The sequence below is a fragment of the Onychostruthus taczanowskii genome, unplaced genomic scaffold, assembly GCF_017590055.1.
Source record: "Onychostruthus taczanowskii isolate IOZ18803 unplaced genomic scaffold, ASM1759005v1 scaffold18, whole genome shotgun sequence".
NCBI classification, from domain to species: domain Eukaryota; kingdom Metazoa; phylum Chordata; class Aves; order Passeriformes; family Passeridae; genus Onychostruthus; species Onychostruthus taczanowskii.
The window spans coordinates 2,503,586-2,523,570 of record NW_024499017.1 but is presented as its reverse complement, the minus strand read 5'-3'; the positions used below and the strand labels follow the sequence as shown (position 1 = coordinate 2,523,570).

Genomic DNA, 19,985 nt, shown 5'->3' with positions numbered 1-19,985 from the left:
GTTTAAGAGCAGTTGACGCTGTAGCATCCTTCCAGCATACCTTGAATCCCATCTGAGATTTTAGATTGAATATGTCTGGATTTGATCAATTTTATCAGTTTATTTTCCTCTGATGTTTTTCTCCTCTGCCAGCTGCATTAACTCTTCTTTCACCCAATACTCACTCTATGGTAAGTGTAATGAAAATACTCTTTTGAAACACTTTGACATCATCTTCTGACATCTGCCTCATATTCAGGTATAAATTTCCCAGGTCTGGTTATCAGTTCTCTGTAGAAAAGTGCAAGCACGTGTTCCACATGGAGTGTAAAAGGACAACAAAGGTCTCAAATTCCTCTTCTAATGACTGGTCGATGTTTATCAACCAATGTTGAAGATCTCTGTGAGCACAGCCTTCCTTTAATGTCATAGCTCAAACATAGCTGCCTTTTGTCCAACAATCTTACATAAAACTGACCAAAATAATAAAGATGGACACTTTGTTTGGCATCTAACATATTAATGGAATTAAACCTGGCCTTAATTCTAACAAAAAACCAAATGCAATATTGGGTGTTATATAAAATAAAGTGATGCTTTTTCAAAATGAACCTTTCCATTTTTGCTTCAGCTTGAGTTTCTTACTTGAGGCCAGTGTTTCACAGAGCCAGTGTTTCACAGAGGCTTCTGGTTCAGGGCACCAGTGCAAGCACCCAGCTGCCCAAGCTGTGGCCCTTGCACCCTCCCCAGGTCCTGCTGACTCCTGGGTGTGCTCAGGGTTTCATTAGGCTGCAAGTTGTAGCCACGTGGTGCAGATTTAAGAGCTCTGTGTAGCTCAGGTAATATCCACACATCTGAGAAGGACAGTGCCGCTATCCAAACGGAATGAACCTTTGAACTTTGTTAGGATTTTAATATGACATTAAGCCCCAGATTTATAAAACGAAACCAGAACAAAACAAAAGCGTGCTTGCTTTCATTCTGTGTTCTGATTTTACGCTGGATTGTCAGCAAAGCAGACCTTTTACCTATAAACAGATGGCACACAATTCCGTGGGATTTTCCCACATTTGATGAACACACATCAAGTCCATTTACATGAGCATGGAAAATATTAAAATGACTACCAGGTCTGTATAGTGTAAGACACCTGGAGCACACTGCTGCCAGCAAGCTTCTGAGGTGGGGATATTCTGGCACACAGTCACGGTTCTGGGGACTGGGCCATTTTTGACTCAGGTTATTGCATCTTTTGACACCTAAAGACATGTTCACCTCTGACCCAGAAACATCTGCAACGTCAAACTATAAAACCGGGAATGGAAATGTAGCCTTTTTTTCCCCTTACTGTTATTTTTATTTTCTATTGAAAAGAGTTTTAAAAGGTCTATGAAATGTAAAATTGCTTTTTTTGCCATAGTTGCAAAACTCATTTCAATTTTTATCTGAGATGCACTTGTAGCAAATTTCCAGATTTGGAAAACTAATGCAATAACCCACTCTGAGGCCCAGAGTCTGATCTCTGAGGCAAACAGGGGGGACTGTGACAGTAACCAGCCTTGTCCCCACTCCCATCTTTCACCCCCACTTTTCCCCAACAGTTTATATTGCTTGCAAAGTTCTTGTACATTCTGGCTTTGCTTCCTAAAATAGCTCTGTCTGATTTTAAATCACCACTTTTGCTCCTTTCTGTGCAGGAAAAATAGATAATCAGCTGGGCCATTACTGCTGCTCCTCTGACTTGGCCCAAGATCAGAGCACCAGCACTCCTGGTGACTGCACCAGGGGCTGCAGGTTCTTAAACTGCAAACTAGCACCAATTGGAGTCTCCCTTTCACCTCTCTTGTTCCCCTGCAATTTCTACGTACAGATTTTATTTATTTTCTACTTAATTTTGCCTAGTAATTTTTGGCCCTAAAAACTGAGCTGGGACCTTTCTGTGTGTTAGTTTTCCTTCCTGTAGAACGAATTGTGTGGTTTGTAGGAAAATGGGGCTATTTTTGAATGAATAGCACTATGAAAATCCCCAGAATTATTGTAGTCAATTTTTTGTTTCATTTAACATGAGAGATAGAATATAGGGCAGACTAACATTACTATGTTGATGGATAAGTTATTGCTGTTGTTGAGTTTGCCAAAATTAACACATTTCCTATTGGAAAACAACAACAATGGGAAAAAAAAAAAAAAAAAGGCTCAACCAAGGGAAAAAACTTTGGAAAAGTTTCTCTTTTCTGAGTACAGGCATTTTATGTTAGAGCCTTAGAGCTGATTCTGTCTCTCCCAAGTTATAAACCCTTATGGATGCACCATAAAGATGTCCACCTAATGCAGAGAAAAGCAGATTAATTGATCACAGTAATATATTCTTATCCACTGAATAAGAGCATTCCACACAATGTTTCTTGTTTTGTTTCTGGCTTGTAAATCTTCATTGTAGGATACAAATGAAAATGACCCAAATATGTATTATTTATGAATAGGACTCTCAGATATTATGCTTTAGATTGATTGTGTTAGACAGGATATAACAGAAGCACAATAAGTCAATGAAAAATAAAAAGCAGAAAAAATGTTTCATGCTAAAAATGTAGTTCTAGTGACACCTCTTATATAAAGGACATTTCCAACACATTGACATTTATATTTATCATGGCTGTGCGTGTGATTTACAGTTGTCTAAGGTACTGAATATCAGGAATATCCATGCACATACACACCCCTTTGAATGATGGCAAGACACAGACTGCTGCATTGCCCCTTATACAGCAAGCTTTTCCTCCCCTTTTTATTTTTCTTCTCTAGCTTCAGGGACGCAGAGGAAGCAGTAGATCAATAGGGTGTCTTGACTGAAGTTGCCTGCAGCACTTCCATTTCTCAGACTGGACACTGATGCTAACTATCAATAGCAATAAGAGGCTGTCTCAGACAGAATTAAGGCTCCTTCTTCTGCATGGTTGTCTGGTGCTTACTGATAAACATCTTGTGCACAGGATTGCAACAAATAAACCATTTCAAGTGTGCAAACCAGCCACTGTCATTCCTCCTATTGATACTTGCTGTGGGCTGAAGGGACTGCTACTTATTTTCATACAGTTGATAACATGTTAGATAAGGATACAGATGGATAATAGTACAAAGGCATAATGCTATAAAGTGTAGAAAAATCATTGATGAAATTCTCTCTGCTCTGTAGAAACCCTGACAACAAAAGACAAAAATATTGACTTATGTTCAAACTACTTAAGAGAAGCTACAGCTAAATTTAACTATTTATTAACCTCTGATTTTTGGGTAATGTTAAAGATATCCTGCCAAGCTATTTTATTCAGATATTTTTCATTTATCAGTCCTGGATTTGCTGGTCCATTCTGGAAAAAAAGTCACCAGGAGCTGGATGCAGGTATAATATAAATGGGGAGGTGTTGGGCAGCATCATTCACTTGTCATTTGGCCTGAGCTATACACCACACTAGCAGTTGCTAATTTTGGAATAACTGAGCCACTTTAGCCTGCCTCCCTGCAAACAATCAATTTCTCAACTGATCTATATCTCTGTAGTGCATTCCTGGGTTTCAGCCTGAATAAGGATGAAGAATCAGGTTCATACCCACCCACATGAAATCACCATTAAAATACCATGGCTGAGATCTTCTTGGTGGTAAGTCCTGAAAACCCTGCCTAAGTCAGATACCCAGTGGAGTTATGCCAATTTGCCAATGAAGAGCTCACATGCTAATTGGGGTTTATATTTCTTTTAATTTTGCTTTAAACTGACTAGGGCAGGGGAAGTGGTTCAGATGCTCTGCTGTAAAATCAACAGAGCCTTATTTCATATCCCCCCTCTGTGGAGCTCTAACCATTTACAGGAGCAAACAATTTGGCTCTGAGACATCTCCAGTTTTATATGATGTGGGCTTTTCAGATGAGGAGGTTTGTTTTCAGAGGGAAATTTCAGTGATATGTTTTGAGTTTCAGACCATCTCAAACAAAATGTATCATGTAACATTGTCTTCTTTCCTAACAATGTTTTATATTAAATTTAGCAAAGGCTAATGCATTTTATAGGATGAGATTATTCTAAAGATAGTTCTGTTGTTCCTAAATGCTTAAATTAGGATGGTTGAGGAGAAAATAAATCAAAGCTTCCAAGACTTTAGGGATACCAGTTATGAGTAGCCCTACTAAAAATATTTGCATAAGAAGATTCCTGAATATGTCAATGAATACACGTATTCATTCAAAAGTGAAATAAAATGTTAACTGGAATTTAATTTGGGAGAAGAAAGAACCAAAAAGAACATACTACAACTCGTAGAATAATCACTTACTGATATAGATATTTTCACTCTTTTTTTTTTCCTCTCTGTGCCATGTGCTGCAGTCAGACTTGCCTACCACACAAGAGCATTTTGGGGGTGGAATAGTTAATGTCTGTCGACTGCTCAGAATCACTGCTGTTATTAATTGTCCTCCAGTATAGAACATGTACATTTTGCATTAATACCCTGACTAGCGAGACAGAGCATGCAGTTTCTAGCTGGGGAAACTGGAATTTCAGAAATAGCTTGGCTCTTCACTTTGATTACTTTCTGGCTGGAGAGTTGGAGTCAAGCTAATTCATTTTGTAAACATTGCTGGTCATTCATGTACAGTGCATGGCATGAATCAGGGCCGGACACTCAGGCGGGTGCAAGTTCAAAAGTCCAGATGGAAATTCCTGTTCCACTGCACACGGAACAATCCATGCACAAAGAATGATCATACATGTACTCAGTCAAAATTCCCAGCCCTCAAAAAGGGAAGGTTTCCTTAAGAAAGGTGAAAAGACAAGGGCCCTCACTATTTGCTGATGAGCAATCCACCCCTTGCACCCTAACAGTCAGCTTTCAACAAATATTTACACAGCTCAGGGATACAGCTATAGCTGCAACATTTCAGCACAAATATTAGGCCACAACCTCAGCTCGTCTGAATTGGCCTCAGTGGCATTACAGTGGTTTACAATAGCTGAGCTTCTCCCTCCTTTCATTTTTTTCCTCAGTGCGTCTGACACAGTACGCCCTACACGCTTCTTTCAGATGAAGAGTGTGTTCATTTTAAAGTAAAAAAATCATTTTAAACCAAGCTCTTCATCATACTAAGGTTTGTCCCAAATTTTAAGGGGCCCTCAGCGAAAAAAGATCTGTTACAAAGGTGACTGTGAGTTTTCTGTAGCACAGCAGCACCCAGTTGAGTTGGGGATGGTAAGGCAGAAAGCCATTCAAAAAAATTGATTCTTTTGTTAAAAAAAAAAAAAAAATTACAGATATATATATATATATACACACACACACACACAGAGAAACATAAAATCTGCTTTTACTGCTCCCACTGAAGAACTCCATTGTGTGTGTAGGTTTAACAGCAGTTACAGAGAGATGTAAGTACACAGCTGTGTATTATAATATTTGTTTCTTAATGTCACTAAGCCAGAATTCTTCAAAAATATATGAAGTCTTAATTTTTCCCCAGTTTTTCAAAACAGAAAACATTAGTAAAGCAGTATTTTTGTTCCAGTGTGACTTGAAGCTGGAGACAGAAAAATGGATTATATTACATATTTTCTACACAGGCTGAGGGATTAATTTAAATGATTCTCCTAAATCAAAATAACTAGACTTTTTGGCAGCCTTTGAAGTTTAATGAATGTTTATTCTTGCCATCAAGTGTAGGTTTTGGGACACCCTGCAGGACCTCTTAAACAAGATATCAAAAGCTATTTATATAAAATAAGTAAGGCAAAGATGTTTTTATTAACATTTTAAAGAAAATGCAAGAATTTCAAAATAGTGGATATTTTGGTTTAAAAAATTTAAGCTGAAGATAGAGAATTGTGCTGTCAATGTCTACAGCTTAGGGTTTAAACATTAACTACAATTCTGATGATTTCAAAAGTAGACATGATATAGAACAGGTCTGTTTTGTAGTTGTGTGCTGTCCTAAGTCTGGTTTCCACTCTTTTAGGGACACAGAAAAGCTGCTGTTCTCTTATCTTTCACAATACATTTGGCATTCCTTTCAAATGTCTCTTATCAAAGTTGACAACAAGTACCTATTACTTACAGACATTTCAATGTGGGTTTTCTGTAGAAGAAAATTAAATCAGGTCATGAGATGTAATAAACCAGACACAGGATTTCCAAATACATTCTATTTCTTTTATGGTTAATACTTTTTGAAGTGCACTACTGAAAAGCTGCATAAATGTAAAACCTGGTTTGCCTCTGATGACTGTGATTGATTAAAACAGTAGGTAATGTTCTTGGAGATATTTAGCTTCTGATAACTCAGCCATACAGACGTTCTCTGATTTTTTTTATTTTTTTTCTGGAGGGCCATTTTCACATGTACAAAAAACCCTTGAAAACTAGATATTTTTTATATCTAAAATTCACAGCATGTCTTGCTGTTAAATTGCCACCTTAGAGGCCTTTTTTAAATTTCATTGAAAATGCATATTAAATCAAAGTGATAGACACATGTAATGTAAAATGTCTGTCAACAATTAGAATCCCATTTGAAAGTTTGTAAAGCATAACAATTTAAAATGAATTTAAATTGAGAAGGAAAGTTTTTAGATTGAGAAGTAAAGTTTTAGCCTGCAGTATTGCAATTTTGTTCAGAACAAATCCAGATTTTTTTTCTCTTTTCTGAGTGAAAGAGAAATAAAAGAGCCAGAGCTTCTAATGTCATTAGTTCACTCTCAGTGTGTCAGTCAAGCAATTTCATTCTTTCAGCAATAAAGCCCAAATTATATTGATTATTTGATTTTGAAAGATATAATAAATCATCAAGCATGTGAATAATATAGTTCCATGTAAAATCATGTCGCCCTGTCGTGGACTCATAGAATGGCTGGGAGAGACCTCAGAAGAACATCTGATCCAACCTTTCATTTTCCAGGAACCTAGAACACATTGCAACTGAGCCACTTGATGAATTTGTGCTCTATGCATTGAAAAGTGCTACTGGTTTTATTTGGATAGACTAAATCCCTATCCAGCAACACCACATGGCTTGGAAAAGATGTTTCTAGGGAAACTTTACAAAATATCCTTTGTATTCTTCTAAGATTTTACAAGCTTTACACACAAACCTCCTGATGCTGAAACCATGGGACCCCCAGGCAAAACAGACCAGGGGCACACTGAGGCCAAGTGCCTCCAAGGCAGTTTTGGCCCCTGACTGTGTGGCCACACCACTGAGGACTTGCCTACCTAAAGGGGGCTGGGATTGGCAGTTAAAAGGGTACAAATTTTGGGATGACACCTGGATTTTCCAAAAATCTTGACCCTAAAAAAATCTGGGGTTAAATTAGGGTTTATGGCTAATATTTATTGAATGCAATGTAAACATCTACAATATGGTTTGCTATAAAATGAAAGTATTTTCAATTAAGTTCAAATTTTGTAGCTTTTTTCCCCAGTTTTACGACATGCACATTTCCAAGCAGTATCCAACAATGTCAGCTTTCTACACTGGAATTAATATAATCTTGTTGATATGTGCCAATGCTTCAGGTGCAGAATGTTGTATTCTCTGAGGTGGTATATAACTCCTTAAAAGCAGATACACTTCCAGGACAGATATGTTTTGTGTAATTCATCCAGATTAAATTCTGGCTGTTTCTAGACATTCCATTTATCACTTTGCTTGATTTTACGAGAATGACAGTAAGAAAGCAGAATAATAAGAAATCCAAAGCATATTGTTAATTTCTGGACAGAGAGTGAATCCCTTGAGGACTTTACATAGTGTGTTATTGGTTACAATTATTGCAAAAATTATAGCGTGACATCACAGAAAAATTGATGCAAATTACCAGTAACAGTTTTTGTCTTTGGTTTTTTAGTATTTTTATTGTCTTTGAGTAATCCCCTTGAAGAGCCAAGATTACCTGTGATTAGCAGATTTGAACAGGTGGTTTAAAGGGCTGTACTCCTAAAATGTCACAGTGGTTTTGCTTTGAGAAGCAGTGAGTGCTTTCCCAGTCAGCAGCAAGCAGTTCCTGCAGGCTCCCCTGAATGTGGCAACCAGCACCCGTTACCGGATTTCGTTGCTCTAGGCAAAACATTAAAGGTAGGCCCCTCACAAGGCAGTCTCTAGCACCAGAAAGTGTTACTGAACACTCTGCAGCCCTGGGCAGCTGCTGCTCTGGGGGCTGGTGGTGGCAGTGCTGGCCCGGGATGCAGATGTACCTGTCTCTCTCCCCCTTAGGTTCACATCCATCTTGCTTTTTACCTTTGCACTGGCTTTAATTATTGCTTCTGCTCAGTATGAGCATCACTGGACATGGGCAGGTCTTGTCCCACTGTAGACCAATCTGTCAGCACTGAGGCAAAGGAGTAGCAGGTCTGGCAACCCTTTGAAAAAAGTGCTGCCTGAAACTGAATTTTGATATTTGAAAATTGTAGGAATGAAACAAAGAGTAAGTGAATGATCCTGCTTGCACAGAGTGAGTACAACAATGTTATTGTGTTGTGAGATTATATGTGTAGTGTTGGAGAGGACAGTGCTGAAGCTGGAGGAGGGAACGGGCCATATTTATCCTTTCTTTAATTCCACTTAATTCAGTACATTTACAATGGATTTGGCTCTATGTTTCCATTAAACTGTTATTCTTATGTATTATGGCATTGCTTGTGCTTTTGTGCAGCATGAAAATGGAAGCTGCTTCAGCTGCAGAAGAAGCCATGCTGAGTAAACTTGAGAGACAGAACAAGTGACTTCAAGCCTTAAAATATATGGGAGTGCAAAGGTATGCAACTGTCAACTAAACATGTTAACAAGAGAGTTCTCACTAAGAGGTATGAGATTTACATGCTAGTCATTGTCACTGGTGCCTTCTCTAAATCTTTTCTCTCTACAGTTGTTTATGCTCCTCTGCAGTTAGTAATGGCCCTGATCTGGCACAGCCACACAAATACAGCTCCTCTCGGAAATCAGTTTGTATAGACTGGGGGCTTAGACGCATATTTTATTTGCAAACAGCTGGAACAGCTTAAGAAGTTACTGCACCACGCATTGTTGCCCCATGCAGGAGATTTCCATGTCATGCAAACGTTTGTGCCAATGCCAGAGCAGCACAACCTGGTGGGACAGGGCATCCAGGCAGGGAGGAGCCCTGGTCACAACAGGTTTGATCACCACAGTTAGCCCCTGCTCCAAATTCACTCATGGGCAGTTCTAGACCAAAACACTGCTCATGCTGTGCTGTCAGTGCTCTGCTTGCTGCACAAGGATGAGTGACACTGATGATGTTTAGGATTGGGCACTCACATTGCAAGCTTCTGAGGAAAAGTGTGTTTTCATGGTCTCAGAAGTGAGTAAATGATGTATCCTTCTTTAAAAATGGAAGTAGAATAAACAGTGGTGTTTGGTGTAATTCCTAATTGTGCCATGTTGTCTAGTATTCAAGGACAATTCTCCCTCTTTTGTTTTGCCTGTTGCAGTACATGACAAGCAGCTGAATTGCTGAACCATTACTGACTGGGGCTACATTTGTCTTTGCGCGTATGATTTTTGCACCACATAGCTTTAGTATTATCTAAAACCTACTCAAGCTTTAAATTCTCATTCAGGTAGTACTTCTAGGGTGTCAGTGGCTAGGAGCAAGCTCAGATGAGCTTAATGATTGTGTACAGTCCTGGGGAGAGCCAGCTAGTCTGCAGAAAGCTGCTTAAGGATGTAAATAGACATGTTCTGCAGCCCTGGACACTGCATTTGAGAGGGAATTTGAAGTTCTGCAAAGAAGGACTGAAACACAGAATACGTAACTCAGGGTGAGATTCAAGACATGGCTTGTACAGCAGGATGAAAGTCCAGGCTTACTATATAAAGCATATGAAGGATGGAAACAATTTTTCTAACCCCAAATCTGGTTTCTGGATTTCTGAGGAAGGGTCTTTTAAGTCTCTTTGTGAGGATTGCTCTTTGAATTCTGTTACTTGAGCTTTTCTTACGTAAGGAAAGGAAACTGTGAGTCTCATTTTCTGGGTGATAACTGTGTGATCTTGGGTTTATGAAGCAGTACTTTTCAAGGCTCTTTCTGGGTCACTGATGTAGTATCTGCTGATAGTTCAGCAGAGCTGGCTGGCAGCTCAGTGCTCAACTATTTCTTTTCTGCTGAGGAATTTTTCTAAGAAATCAGAAACTCCTGGAGTTACCTTTTGAGGTAGGTAATGGCTGTTGTTGCCATCTGAACATTATATGATCATTAACGGGGAGAAAAGAAAATGCAAAAATGTGGCTGGGGATCAGATTGCTCCATGAGGAAATGGGCTCCCCACAGGACCCAGACTGTGCATGCACAAGTCTGTGAGCAAACATATTTGCACTCAGAGAGCTGTGTCCTGCACAGCACCATTGCAGACCAGTTCTCTTAACAGGCTGGCTCAAACTGGGGGCAAAAGGTGGATGGGGAGAATTCTGCTTAGCTCAGGCATGGAAAGCAGAACATTATTCATGAGGCATTTACTTTATTGCAACTAGCTGCTGCCAGGCCAGCTCCTTGTGTTGATGCAGAGAGCATGACAATTTTCACGTTGTAAACACCATGCATTAATCAGGGCACCTCAATATTATGCAAACAAAATGTATGTACTTACAAATACTTCCACTGTATTTGAATCAAAAATATGTCATGAAAAGGAGAGGGGTTGTCAGGTTCATTTCATTAGGCAAGAAATTTGGGACTCTACAGGCAACATTCCCCCTGAGGTTTGAAGCACGTTTAGTCTTTAATCACTACATATTCTCTAGTTTAAAATGAAACATTAAAATGCAAATAAACGTGTGTACTTTGTAACTCTGATTTGCAGTGTAAATCTTTTTGTGACAACAGGTCTTACTTTGCTAGATGACTACCCTGTAGAAATCGTCTGTCAGTTCTGTTTCAGAGAAAATATTAATGTGAAATTTTGTCCTCGTGTTTATATTTTGACAGAGTACAAAATAGAAGCACTTTTGTCAAGTTCTTCTTGACAAAATAATTTTTGTGTAATTTTAATTTAAAGGTAAGCAGATCCTAAGGGAACACCTTTTTGAGAACATATGTTTTTCCCTAATTATCCTGAGAAATACATCCTTTAGTCCTACTCCTTCATTTGTTTTTAAATTACTCCAAATTCCATATTTTATACCATTTTAAGTAATACTTTGACAAAGAAATTATAACTATAATGTTATATTTAAAAATTGACACTAAGGCTCCCATTAATAGATACCTGGATGAACAGTGATAGAAACTGTGAAGTTTTCCTACTGTATAAAGGCACTTTCCATAAAACAAGATGCTTGGAGGAATTGTTGGCTGATATTGCAGGTTACATCTCATCATCTGATATCAGATGTAATTATTCATGATTCTTCTTTTGTCGTGTATATAATTCATATTTCAGTGTTCTTTTTTTCCCTTGTCCTATCCAGAGTTTTTTTCTGTATTGAGAGACATTACAATATGTCTTTGAAAGATGACTTTGTAGCTCAGAATGGATTTTTTTTTTTTTAATCTATGGCTGGAGAAATCTCTGTCACTTCATTTCTAAACTTCTGGTTTTCTGGTAGAGCCACATGGTGGCTTTATATGGCTACGATACACTAGGATATTAAAAAAAAAATTAAACTGGGATGCAAAGGCATGTGGCTTGCAGAGAAAACTTCTCCTGTGGCATCAAATAAAAATCTTGGTTCTTTATAGAATTTATAGATTCACTCTGTCCATACGTGATGACCGCTGTGTAACAAATCAGTGACCTAAGCAGCCTATCTGAAATACCCTCTAATTTATTTTTTAACCCCCAAAAAAGGCATATAAAGGATAGAGTGATACCTTGGGATCAATAATAATGTTGGAATCAAGAATCAATACACTTTCTCAAGTATATGGTATTTAATAAAAAAATATTAATTTTTAACACAGGAAAGAAGACATTCTGAGATATATATACATATATATTTGTACATAAAGATATCAGAGGAAATAATGGTGGACTTGAGGGTGTGAAAGTATTTATAATTACTAGCACTCTCTAGTCCTGTAAAAGTGCATGCAAATCTTTTGCAGTGTTGCATATTTATCTGTTTGTTGTTTTCCTGCCTTGTGGGCTGTACATACAGGGTTGCCCACACACTGATGCACGATATTTTTTTTTACTCCTTGGGTTTTAACATTCTTGCTCTAGTGAGAGAATTTTCCATCCAGCTTGTTTACTTCATGATTTATGTCTAAATTGACAGAGTCCTTCGGAGGCATTCGTGTTAAATTTGAAACAAACATATTTAATGCTTGCGTTGTAATAAAACAGCTAAAAGAGCAGATTAAAAAGATATGCACAGAGGGGTCTGATTGATTGAGGGATTGATTTTACTACTTTTCCCGTAGGTGGGTAGTGATGGCTGTAAATCTCCTGATAATCATTTCAGAAGCACCTTCATCAATAAACTCAAAAGGGACAGCTAGGTGTAAAAATTTGCCAGCCATCAGGTCAAACAAAAGGCAGCTAATGTGTGTAAAGAAAGAATTGAATTGAATAATCCCACCTTGACTGGTTATGGCATTAGTCATTTTTATCTCGGGGGCGGAGGAGTCCCCATCACTGCGATTCTCTGGGATTTAGGGGAGAGAAAGGGAGAGGTTCTTTCCCTCTATTTTTTCCCCTTTTTCCTTTGACTAAACCCGTATTGCTTACGATTCAATTATGCGGGTAAAATCTTGTGTTTGTGAGCAATGATCAATTATTAGTTGTCAGCAATGATGGCGAAGGATTCAATTCTGGTGCCCCCTCCTCTTCTTTTTTTTTTTTCTCCCCTCCTTTTTTTTCCTCTTTCTTTCCCTTGGAGAATTACCATTAGAACATTTTAAAAAATTAAAAGAAAAAAAAAAAAAAAAGGCAGAAGAGAGCAAGAAAGGGGGAAGCTGACAGCGTGGCCACAAAAGTAGTGCTACCTAAACCCACACAGTCACAGGACTTGCAATGTCCATGGTGAATAGCGTGATCCGGGCTATTGATAATGAAACAATTCCGGAGAGCTGGTGCTCGCTGCCCCGGGGTAGCTGCGCCCCAGGACTGTCTCAAAAGTTTATTATACAACGGAGCATAAAGCCAAGTTCCCAGCTGACTGCAGCATCTGGAAGCCCCTAATTACGCACATTTCTAAAATATATGTAACCTGTGTTAGCAGACAAACGGCGAACTTGCGAGGTCAGCTGGAGCGCCGTTCGGAACTCCAGCGAAGTGTGGCTTTTTCAGTTAAAACAGAGGCAAACAGAGAACATAGAAAACGGAGGAGGAAGAGAAGGAAGAAAAAAAAACCCTCCATAAATAAAAGCCCAAGCTCCCTGCCAAGTGGGAAGCGGGCATTTCGGCAGGGTGAAGGTGCGAGCGCTGCGGGGCAGCGCTTTGCCGTGCGGGGCCGGCGCGGAGCCGCAGGTCGGGCTGCCCGAGCCTCGGCTGCCGCCGCCGGGAGCTGCGCCCGCCCCGCGCCGCCCGGGGCTCGGGGGTCATGGGCACTAAACGTGCAATCAGCTGGATTGTCCTCCCCCCGCCCGCGCCCCACGGTAGTTATTGAAGATGTTTTAGAGCTACGAGGGGATCGCGCAGCTTTTAACTCCGTCGTGCGGAGGGTGTTGCGTCTGTTCGCAAACCTGAATAACAATAATACAGTCTAGTGTGATGCATCTCATTGGAATCGTCTCTCGGCAGAATGAACTGCAAATTATCCCCTGTTTACCATCTCCCTTCAGTGCTCATCTCAATGAACTGGAGATCGATCCCCACCACGGGTGTCTTGCAGCCAGGCTGATTTGCATTGAAGCACATTAGAAAGCCTCCCACCTCCATTAAAAAGAATAATCTGAGAGGGGGGAAAAAAATCTCCAAGGTGTGGCGGGGAGGGAAAAATATGTCACTGTCATTCGGAGCATCGAGAGGGAAAACCCGGCATCAGAGTATTTACGCTTGTGAACTCTCACAACTTCTGTTAGAGACAATGACGTTTAATTGATGTATTGCTATCAACAACAATAAAGACCGATTTTTCTCTAGCCCTGGCACTGTTGCTCTGCCCCCACTCATTCCCCACCCCTCCCGGCCCCCAGCAAAGGAGAGGAAAACAAACAATAAATAATCAATCGGTCTTGGATGAAATACCAAGCGCCGCTTTAACACTAGCGAGAAGAAGAGAAACGAAAAAAAAAGTTGTAAAACTTAATTTCTCCAAATTAATTTCTTTTTCTGTAAGCTACTCTTTTTCGTCTTGCCGTTGCTGTTGTTGCTTTTTTTAATTACCTGTCCACGGCCGCCTTTTTCCAGCCACGAAGCAAAGGTACTGCGCATCTGGGGAAATTTGTCTCAAGCTTAATCGGCAAAAGTATAATGAAATTGTGAACGCGAATAATTTTGGGAGATAGTCTAGCTTAGAAACTGTAGGAAGCTAATGGAGTGATTGATGCAGTTAGAAATACAGGTATAAACGTGCAGACAGATCCGCGTGGGTATTTTGTGTGCATCTACGTGTGGCTAGCAGTGAGTAAGGAGTGCGTTGCTGTGCGTTCAGGTTCGGTTTCTTTCCCACTGTCTCAGGGTACGGAGGGTGACAGCCTGCGCTGAGTGTATCCATCTCTGCCGAAACATCTCTTTAAATATTCAGTGAAAAATAATGTCATGTGAAGTACCACCTATAGCAACATTATTATCTTCATTCTTCAACATCATCCCCGCTGATAGCTTCGTTTGTCTTTTTCTCAAAATCTACTGTACCGAATGCTGCGGGGAGGGAGGGGGCTCGCCCTGTGCAGAAATGAAAAGAAGCGTCAGTGACCACTTTGCAACGCTGACTAAATACTGGAGTGGCACCTGGGAGGATTTTTCGGTTCGTATGCGTTTGTTTGGTTGGGTTTTGAGGCTGTTTTTCTTTCCCCCACCCTTACTGATAAACGTTTTACAATCTCTTTCGTTTAATAATGAGAAGAAAACACCAGTAAGCCGGTTCCTCGAATGGGAAGATTTGTCCCTCTCTCCTTTCTCCTCTCGCTCACTCTCTAGGCTTTACCGGCTCATTTGAAATTGAAATGAGTTGGATCTGATCAGCCTCCTGCTTTTACAGAGAGTTTGTTAATATTAATACGGGAAAAAGGAGTAGCTTCTATAGAAGAGTAAATAATCCAGCGGGGGGAGTGGGAGGAGAGAGCACTAGATGGGTCAGGGTGGAGGGAAAGAAACGCCTGTACTCCCGCTTCTGCCGGTTCAGCTTATTTTACAGAGTAACTTTCCGTGCCCGCAGCAGCGTGACGCGCGGAGGGGCGCGGAGAGCGGAGCTCAGGGGGACACCCACCATTTACCCACAGCGTGCGTGTATCGCTGGATATACGACATATTAAAAAGAGCCTTGTTTGTAGCCTCTGTGCAACTATACTTTTAATTTCAAGATCGTGACGTTTGTTTGTGAGAGGTTCCTCCTCGCGAGTAACACACGGGCGTAAGAGTTTGGCGCGTCCCGCGGCCGGAGCGCGGTGCCCGCAGGGTTCCGGCGCCGGCAGCGCTGGGGAGCGGGCACAAGGAGCGGCCGCGGCCCCGCCGCCGTTCGCACCGGGCTCCCCGGGCGGACTGACGGCCAGGGCAGCCAACCCGCGCGGTGCGGGGGCGGAGCGGCCGCCTGGTCCGCCCGCCGCTCCCAGCGGCGCCCTAATTGTCCTGGGAATGTGTGAGGTAAAAAACAAACCCTTCCTATTTTCAGCACCCCTCGGGCCGTGATATATGGAAAGAGAAGTGGTAGGGGGGTTGGGAGAGAGAGACCTGGGAGAGGGCGAAATGGATTTTTATTTGTAAATGCGGGGACAAGAGGAAGGGGGAAAAAAACCTCCAAAAAACAAAAGCAAGGAAAGAAAATACACCAGAAACTTTTTTGCAGCAGCGGGACGGAGCGAGCGGCAGCGCGGCGGCGGCCGGAGCGGGGCCGGGCTCTCCCCGGGCAGGCACTTGCCGGGTGCGGGGCCGACCCTCCGGGGCCGCTGCTCGCTGCCGGCCGCCCCAGCCGTGCGTCCTCCCCCGATCGATTATTGGTCACCCTGCCCTCCCTCCACCAGTGCGGACTGCGGGCGAGGCGGGGGGAGTTTAAAAAAAAAAAAAAAAAAAAAAAAAAAAAAAAAAAAAAAAAAGTGAAACGCAGGGCAAAACTGCGGGAAGGAGGGCGGGAGGCGCGGGGAGCCCGTCGGGGCTGGAGGAAGGGGCGAAGGGAAACACATTCCTATAGTAACCGGGATGGCGCGATGCAGCTCCAGCTGGTTGCTAAGAGGGTTAAACTGTATCCAAACAGCTTTGGGGAAATCCAGCCCCTTCTCCTGCCACATGGATCGACTCATTGGGTGGGAGCGGCGGAGAGACAAGGGTCTCCAGCAAATCAGCGCCTAATTGATTAAGGCGAGCTGGTTTGAATAGAGCTGGCCATGTGCCAATCGCCTTTCAAAGAGCCCCTCTATGATTAATCGCAATGCATTATTGATAATCATAATTATAGCAGGACACATGCGCGGTGCGCGGAGGATCGGGGAGGCTGGGGGGGGGGAGGCTCGATTTCCGTAATTTTGAGAAGATTTTTTTTTAGTAATTTTTTATTCTGCCCCAGCTGATGTTTGAGCCAGCATGTCGCGGAGGAAGCAGGCGAAGCCTCAGCATTTCCAATCCGATCCCGATCTGGCCTTGTTATCCCAGCGAAATGGTGAGTTCTTCTCCTCTCCCTCGCACACATTTTAACACAAACACACACAAAATAGATGAACTTACCTTGTGGGGAGTCGGAACCGCGCCGGGCACTGGTGCGGGACAACAGGATCTCCCGGAGTTATATGCGGGGGGAGGGGGGTCCTTCTGAGGTTTTGGTCCAAGTTCTTGGGTTTTATCTAATTTTTTTTACTCAGCGTTTTGTTTCGTCTGTTTCTTAACGAAACTCCAAACTCTTTCCGTTTTTTGATGTTTTCCCTCCGCCCTCTCCCAGCGGGGCGGTCTGGCATCCTGAGCCCGCGGGAGATGGATCCGCGCCCCCCGCGTCTCTCTCCGCGCCCCGCGGAGCTGGGAAACAAAGTGGGGCTGCGGTGGGGCGGCTGATCCCGTAGCCCCGCGGGACGGATGCCCCGTCCGGCCACACACGCTGCCCGCGCCGTCCCCCCGAAAGGGCCGGAAAATCCCCCCCGGGCACCCACTTTCTCGCCCGCCTCCCCCACCCCCCCGCGGACCCCGGCGCTCCCGCACCCCCCGCAGTCCCGCCGGGCAGAGGACGCTGCCCCGCCGCCCCGCAGCCCCGGCCTCCGGCTGCACCAAAGGCTTCCTGGAGGCGGAAAAGTTGCCGCCGCCGGGCCGGGCCGCGGGGGGATCGCCCCGTCCCGGGAGCTGCGGCCGCCGCGCCGGGGTCCGCGCAGCCGCCGCGCTCGGAAGGGACGCGGCGCGGAGGCTCCGGGCAGCGGGGAGCCGATTTGCTTCCCCTAAGGTTGTGTTTTTTGGTTTGTTGTTTTTATTTTCTTTTTTTTTTTCTTTTTTTTTTTTTCTACGTCTCCCGCTTCCCTCCAAGCCGGTAAGCGAGGGATAAACGCTGGCTTTGTGTCCGCCAGGATTTGCAGAGGTAGCGTGTGAAGTATCTTTTTTTTTTAACTCCCTTTTTCCCTCCCCTCCGGAACAGGGGGATTTCGTAGGAGTTCGGCGCAGCCCGGCGGGCGGCGGAGGGGACGTGCCTCCGCCCGTACCTGCGCTGGGACGCGGGGCGACAAGTGGTCGCTCCGAGGCGCGGCCGGGCGGCCCGGGGCAGCGTTCTCCCTGCCTCTGCCGGCGCGGGCTCCGGCCCCCCGGCGGCCATGAGGAGGGCGAGGGCCGGGGGGCCGCGGGTGCGGAGGGCGCCGCGGCGCAGAGGCGCTTCAGGCGGGCAGGTAAGGGAGGAGCGGGCGCGGCGGAGCCCCTGCGCCTCCCGGCCCGGCCCCGCCGCTCGGGAGCACCGGGCGCTTCCCGCGGCAACTTCTCGGGGAGGCGGCGGCGCGGGACCCTCGGCTGGTGCCGGCAGCGCCGGGCCCGCCGAGCCGCCGCCGTGCCCGCGCCTCCCGGCCGCGCCGGGGCTCCGCCGGCACTGCGTCCCGGGCTCCGCGCGTGGAAGCGGGGCGGAAAGTTTGCGGGATGTTGTGCTTCGCTGGGAGTGTTTACCCGGCTTCCGAAATCCCCTGAATGCCCTTCTCGTACAGCAGCAAATAGATCAGCACTGGCTCCGCGGAGCTCTGCGAAACATTTCCTAAAAGTCATTTGGGTCCTGAGAGTCGATTTGGGGTTTTTAAGTGAGTTTTGTGAGCTTTGAATGCACTCGACTTTTACCGCTTCCTCAGCATAATCCCCTTTCTCATCTCAGTAAACTTATTTATTTTTCTTACGATATTATTCCCACTTCCGCTCGAAGTTTGGAGTAGGAGTTGGAGAAGCGTTAGGTTTTTAGTTGTCTTTCATCGGCCTCCTGTGAAAGAATTTGGAACTTCTTAAAGTGAGCAGAGGAAAGAAAAGCAGAGAGGGGTTTTTTTACATCTTCACTTCGTATGATTGCATCTTTTGACATTTGCTATATTTTTTCTTTGTTTTTAGTAGGTGGAATAGGTCAAAAACACTTCAAAGTATCTTTTTTTAAAGTAGCCGTTTTCTTCTGTTTTTAGTCTTTTGATCTGATTTTGCACATCGTTTTCAAATGAAGTACAGTGGGAGTGTGAGAAAGGAATGTTAACTGAGCAGCTTTCCTGCCTGTTGCTAAAGGATGTCCTTGAAGTAAGTTGGATCTTGCCTGAAATGATGGCATGGAAGTGAAGCTCTTGTTTCGTTTGGGTGCCTGTTGTAAGTTAAAGAAGAGAATGACGAAGTTTATTCTGTTTTAAAACAGTTTGCTAGGAAAAGCAGTGTACTCTACTATAAAATCTGTAGGAGCCTCTCCTTTCCCTTTCTAGTCCTGGTGCCGGGCTGTGGCTGGTTTACATGGCAGGACGCTGAGTTTTGAGTCAGTTGCCCAGAAGGTGTGCTTTGTAATGGTGCTTCAGGGCTCAGAACGCTGCAGAAGCATTAGCATAGAGCTACCCCCGCCTTCCCGGGGTCCCCGGCCCTGGCAGCAGCTTCTCACTTGGGCAAGACAGGGTGGGAGAGCTACGGCAGGGACGAGTTTGCCTTATGTGCCTGTGAAATTGCAAAACAAAACTTGGAATTTCGGAGCGCTTCTTTCTCCTCCTTTCACGCTGTGAGTTCAGGTTTGCTAATGCATGTCCGGCTTGCGCAGGGTGCAGGCGAGGGGAGCATCGCTGCCTCTGCGGACACTTGCAGTAAGGTACTGCTGGGCAGAATTTTGAGCGAATCCGTAGAGTGGCTCCGTGAAAATTTCTTGCATCTGATTTGAATTCCGGTTTGTTAAAACTTTCTGCTATGCTTTCATACCTAAAGATCAATAGGGAAAAAAGTTCCTCACACTGCATCAGCATGTTTTGGTTTGGCCTTTTTTTTTTTTTTTTTTTTTTTTTTTCCAGTTCCTCTCTCTTTTTTTTTTTTTTTTTTTTAAGTTCAAAGCTCATGTGTTCACTCCCACCAGGAAGACTTTCCACTTTAAAATATATTTCTGGTGCAGTCAATGGATAAGTACGTTTACTCTTGTAAAATCCTGTGTATGTGCACTTTTGATAAAGTTCGCATTGGAGTAACCAGAGCACCTCTCAAATTAATAGCAGAAATTACTTGCAGCATAAATTATATTCAACAAGTAACTAATTACTGGTAGGAAGTGGGTAAGAGATCGTGGGATTATTTCCTTTTGTTAATAACTGCAGCCACTTTCATGACATTTTAGAATTTTTTTTTTTCCTGGTTTCTTGGAATTACATTCTGAGTTGTAAAAGAACATTTTTGGGGTGCAATGTTCCAAGGCAAAAGTTATATTGGAGAAATAAACCATCTAGACTTTGGCAA

The 19,985-nt window shown here is 43.3% G+C and overlaps 1 protein-coding gene across 1 annotated transcript in view; it reads left to right on the top strand.

Moving 5' to 3' along the window:
- The first annotated feature begins 16,188 nt into the window (after positions 1-16,188).
- SALL1 (spalt like transcription factor 1) overlaps positions 16,189-19,985 on the top strand; it is a 14,933-nt gene continuing 11,136 nt past the window's right edge. Inside the window, exon 1 of the mRNA XM_041400687.1 lies at positions 16,189-16,737. Coding sequence (XP_041256621.1) covers positions 16,662-16,737 — 76 coding nt within the window. The 5' untranslated portion in view covers positions 16,189-16,661. The remainder of the gene's footprint in view (positions 16,738-19,985) is intronic.